Here is a 5847-nt window from a genome sequence, read left to right on the forward strand (position 1 = left end):
ACACTCATATTGCTGAAGAAAGTTGATATTGTAAGAGCTAGTTTCAATCTTTACACGATTTAAAAAATATTTTAGAATCTCTTTACATTATGATATTATGTTGGGTTGATGATAAGCACCAATAATAATTATTGAAAATTTATGTCATAGCTCTGTGTCTATGTCGTTACTCACTATTCATGGAATTATCTCGATATAAAATTGCACATAAATTATACAATAAATTGTAAGCCATAATTCTTAAACAAGTCGTTCATATTTTGTAATTTCAGGCTTTAGAAGCAATCTACAAATATCTACAGAGGATTGGTGTTGTTACCAACTCATCTCTCACAGAAACCTTGGGATTTATGGCATGCAGTTCGTGTCTGCTGTATGTGTTGAGAGCCGGACATCACCACAACCTCCGTACATTGATGTGGTCAGCAACTCATTCATATTTGCAATTCATTGATGAAAAAACAGAGAAACAACCATCATATTTTGCATACTTATACATTTCAAATAGTAATTGCAAAAGAGTCTTGTTCGATCTCCCATCAAAAATTGTTATTTTATTTTTAATGGTTGTTAAACCATTAAACATTTACTAAACCATCAACCAATTGTTTAGTATAAAATTTGAGAAGCACCAACCAGAGAGGAGAAACATCAATTTTGTTTGCAGGATCGTTAATCATACCCTAATCAAATGTGATTCAAGAATTTTATTTTTTGAGTTACCTTTGTGGTAAATAAATTATAGATTTATAATATAAATTAGCCAATGATAGGTGTCGTTACCAAAAAAATAACTTTTCTAATTTCTTTAAGGAAAAATAAACAATTCAAGAGAATATGGTAGCTCTACACAAGTGTGAAGCTGATGATCAGTGAATACTATATAGACTACTATAGTAGTAGTAGTAGTCTATATAGTACTACACTATAATACTATAATTTCTGAAAAAAGAGATAGAGGAGTGTTTTTTCAACTCCTTAATTTTTTGGGGGGCCAAATAAAAAATAATTAAAAATATAGTTAATAGTTATATAATATTATTATATTAATTATTCAAAAATAATCAAATCAGTATCGATGACATTTTATGGGTTTCTAATTCAAATGGGGGGGGGGGGATGAATCTGATTTGTTATAACTTATGGGAGATGGGAGTGGGTGCGTCCATGAGCTGGGGGTGTTGATAGAATTGGCCAAAGACCTTAAAGAGGCATAGACTCATATGCAGCGCTAGCGTCGTGCTTGGAATTGAAATCGGCCATTGAGGGGGCAACCTATAAGATTATTACATACGAATGCCTTTGTAATCTATAATATTACAAATATATAGATATAATATCTCGTGCTAAATACCCCAATGGCGGCCTTCAATTTCAAGTAAGAGCTATCATTGGAAAGGCATAGGCATTGTGGGTCTATATCTCTTCAAGGTCTTTGGAATTGGCTAACTCGGAATTCACTGACTCAATGTTAAACTGCCGTATGAATCAAAACTGCTCTGGTCATAATGGTATTGATTCATATGGCGAGTCAGCGAATTCCGAGTTTTCTATCCAATTCTATCAACCCGGCTGGGAGGGGGGGGGGGTTGACCCAACCCCTGTTATAAAAGTCCTACAGCTCCTTATTTGAGCCTATAGAAACATATCCTCTTATTAATTACATTTTGTGGAGGTAGAACGTTTTTAAATTCCACTAAACTGAAAAACACTATCCAGTGAATTAATCTTTAATGGAATATACTTTTTTATTTTATTGTTTCTAACAATACAGGTTCTTCACACCTCCAAAAGTCAAACTTCAACCCGCAACTGACTCAAACCCATGTCCCCACGAAGGAGAATGTAGGAGCTACATTATTTTGGTTAGTATCAATTATGCGAACATACATTATAATAGTGCTGTCAGTTCTCAACTTGTGAGTGGCTTATGCAACTTGGGATGCTTTTTAATAAAAGACTGCCAATCACAATGAATGTCGTAAATTTCAAGTATTTCTGATAATTAGAAAAAGCGCCCTTCTTTGACAGAGTTTTTCCAAAGAAAGGAGTCTTTCCACTAGTGAATTTATATTTTCTATCATCGAAAAGCTACAGGGTTCGAATATTAATATGTTTAATATATAGGTAGATATAATATTCGTCACATTATTCTAATATGTATGCAGATCAATAGATTACCGATGTACTGACAAGAGCTACTTCTAATATCATTGTTTTATAGTCTATCAAGGAAAAATAACACTATGATATCTATCATATACCTAAGCAATTGGAATAAATTCAATTGAAAAGTATTGAAGGCAATGGTCAGTTACTTGAAATTTTGCTGTTGTAATCATTGGTACTCGTCTTTAGTATTTCATAATTTTATAGAGTCTCACAAATTTGCGTTTTCTATATCTTATAATTTTAATATAGCCTAGAATTGCTTCTAATAATTTTCTTGTATTCCCCAGAGTAGTCTCAAATACTTTGGCTTGGGCTTCACACTTCAGATGGTTCGGAATATTATCAAAGAGCCAAGACATCTCATTCTTCACCCGACCAATCTGTTCAGCTGTTTCCTGTCTTTGGAGACGTATCTACTGGGTATATTCACCGGAGGATATGCACTGTCTTATAAGGTACCTACTCACATAAACTAAGGATATTCTATGACAATATTTCATTCGATGAGGTGAATGCTACTTGACGGAATGTGCTGAGAACTGTAGTTATATCACAAGGTTTCTGAAGGAATACATGTGAGTGGTGGACCTATGTTTTGATGTCTTATTAGATATGCCAGTCTCGCCAAAACTCATTGTATTTTGATGATTATTGTTTTTATTTGTAAAAATAATAACTCTATTTGGCAATAAATTCATATGGGTGCATTACAGAGTGATGTGCATATAATCAGATCATACTTCTATGTTCAGAATGAATCGCTTTTATCTATTGAAAATGATCTGTCAATGAATTTCATGTTTATGTAATTAAAACCTGTGCTTTTAATCCATAAAACTATTTACCGTTCATTTTTATCCATATTGATTGATTCGCTGCCTTTATCAACAACCTAGGAAGTCGAAGTGTTGGTACTCCAACCTCTGATACATTGTTTTGGTTTACAGCTAATAAACTGTTGGTTGTGCCAATGGCTGGGGAAGGACTCACCACTCTACGCTATTCCTGCAGGGTTTCTAGCAGGAAGTTTCTACGCTGTACAACCAAATCTACCTATTGTTCTTATCGCGCTGGCAAACCTTTTAAAGGTGAATCACCTCTCAAATCATTCCATTTCCATTTGTTGATTTTCAATTTCGTCCTTTCATGAATGTTTCACATAATTTTTTTGCTAATTTAAAATATATATGGTCCTAGGCCTTTGCCTGGGTCCAAAGACCCTATACTGTCTTGCAAACCATTCTTCACTAATTATCAAGTTCCAAACAGATAGTCTTAAACAATTTTTTAATCTCAGATGAGATAAATGAATGACAGTTCGACAACCTTCAACCGAGATCTCCAACCAGAGCAAACTTTACACATAATTTTAAAAGTTTGTAAAATATATCGGCAAATGGTATTTGAATAGTAGCATGATAAAATTGCCTCCTTTTTACTGTACGGTACCATTTATTTTCACAATCATCATTACTAAAGATTGTTATGTGATATAATGTATATCCTGCATTATTATGCTAAATATATCATTTTATATAATGACAGTAACATCATTTTTTAAATTGGATATTCAGTAAGTTAAGTACAAAAGAATATTTTCATACCAGAGCATATTTATCGAATATGCTGGACAATATTAACATTTTATTGTGCAGATTTGGCTTATTTTTTTCTGAAGTCTTAGGTTTTCTCTCTATTCATTCTCTCTTTTCTCTTTAGAGGATAGATAGAGTGGAAGAGTATAACTTTTAATACAGAAGCATAATAGAATATGTTGGGTTGAGCAATAATGATTCAAATTTATAAAATTTATGCTTATGAACTTGAAAGGTTTTGGAAAGAGTGTGTCAAACAGATTTGATTATTTCTATACGAAATAAACAAGAAAAAAGTGTTTTTGCGAGTAGTAGGCTATTCCCCAAAGTAGGCTACTTATTTTTGTATTTTCCATAGGTAACATCGCAATACCTGACATTTATTGGCGTCATACCCAATTATCCATGGGAAGAGTTGTCTTTCATGTTGTGCAGCGGCCTCCTATTCCACATAAGAACAATGCATCCTCAAATTTGTCCGAAGCAAGCTATTCGGCTCATGAGCACTATGACTGGAACCAGGTGAACATATTTGTAACATATATTATAGTAACTGTAATTGACACTAGATTTGGTGGTTATAGACACCATTATCAATCTAGAAACCTGAACAGCTCACAAAACTGCTACCTAATTCATTATTCCTTGAAGGCATATTTTCAAAAATGATCTTGTCCTAGTTTTTGATAATATGAAAAACGCTAATCCAAATTGGCATATTGTTACCAACTAGCATAATACATATAACGATGTAATGTAAGAGTATAGTGGGACATAAGTGATGTAAAATAAAGAAAGGAGCCAGAGAAATTCTCTTTGTTCATCGGCCTGAATGATTTGAATCTTCCCTGTCCAATTTAAAATTATACAAATCTATATCAAGATATCAGTTTCAACTTACACAAAATATAACTTAGGTTCCAAATGCTATATAGGCAGCACGGCAAATACATTTTTATGTAGAAATTAGTATAATTATACCATATTATTTTTCCTGAGAGAATTACGTGTGGAAGAAATCATTGAACATTTTATGGTAGAAATATTAGCAAATAATATAGGTACCATATCAATTTTTTTCTGAAAGAATACGTGGATGAAACTTTTATCATGTAGTTATATATACTAGTTATATTGTTCAAGTTATATTAAAATTGGAGCACGTTTATTCGATTGGATTCAAATAGCTTTTCAATGACGGTACCGGCAGTGTTCAATTGTTCAGTTTCCATTATTATCGATTCCTTCCTACTCACACAGAAATTCTTATCTATATTTTTCTGTTTCAGAGCTGACGATATCTACTCCGCTTTCAAGAAGAACATTGACATAGTTCGGTTTTTGTCACCGTAGTTTATTATTGTTTAGTACACTATCCAACTCTTATTTCGATAATTGTCTCTTCTCAAACATTATTATTATTATGAGATACAATAAATAGTCAATAAGAGTCCTCTATTCTCTTACTTGAGAATACCCCTATAAACTCGTTATATTATATATATTAATGAGGAATGTCATTTTTGAATATATTACATAGTATCTAAGCATAGTCAAAAAATGTAATGATTTAGTAAGAGGATAACAATACTCAGTTTTCATAATCCATTTTCTCCTATAATTTTAGTAAATTTTAAATATCTTTTATAGTCCTTTTCTAGACTTTATCATGATTTAATTAATAAAAGGATCAATTTTTTTTTTAATAAAAGATTAAGAGAAAGGTGTTGGGTGCCGAGCCAAAAGTTGAATAAGATCTTTCAACGAATCCCTTATCAGAGAAGAATGAAATTGATACACGCTTCACCAGTCATCAGATAAAGCCCTAATTTATGCAAGTGTTTCATCCAATTCAAATTATATTCTCATAAATATTTGAATAAGTCTACCTCAACAATCAAAAGAAAACACAGAATGATTCAAATGAGGGAGAGTGAAAAATTAAATAGGTAATAGTTCCTATGTATGCTAGATAAACGAATGGTAACCTGAAAGATCAATCAAATTAGCATGTTCTTCATAGATTTTTATTGATTTGGCATGAGTAAGGTCATTGTACAAACTGCCTAAGCATGAGTTG

At 32.3% G+C, this 5847-nt stretch overlaps 1 protein-coding gene across 1 annotated transcript; it reads left to right on the top strand.

The window, feature by feature from the left end:
- Positions 1 to 265: 265 nt before the first annotated feature.
- LOC111051015 lies at positions 266 to 5220 on the top strand. Its single transcript, XM_022337421.2, has 6 exons — positions 266 to 421; positions 1775 to 1865; positions 2460 to 2627; positions 3120 to 3260; positions 4126 to 4289; positions 5057 to 5220. Exons 1-6 carry the CDS (start codon positions 351 to 353, stop codon positions 5118 to 5120), a joined length of 699 nt encoding a protein of 232 aa, XP_022193113.2. The 5' UTR covers positions 266 to 350; the 3' UTR covers positions 5121 to 5220.
- The last annotated feature ends 627 nt before the right edge of the window (positions 5221 to 5847 follow it).

This window comes from Nilaparvata lugens, chromosome 1 (genome assembly GCF_014356525.2).
Source record: "Nilaparvata lugens isolate BPH chromosome 1, ASM1435652v1, whole genome shotgun sequence".
Taxonomy (NCBI): Eukaryota; Metazoa; Arthropoda; class Insecta; order Hemiptera; family Delphacidae; genus Nilaparvata; species Nilaparvata lugens.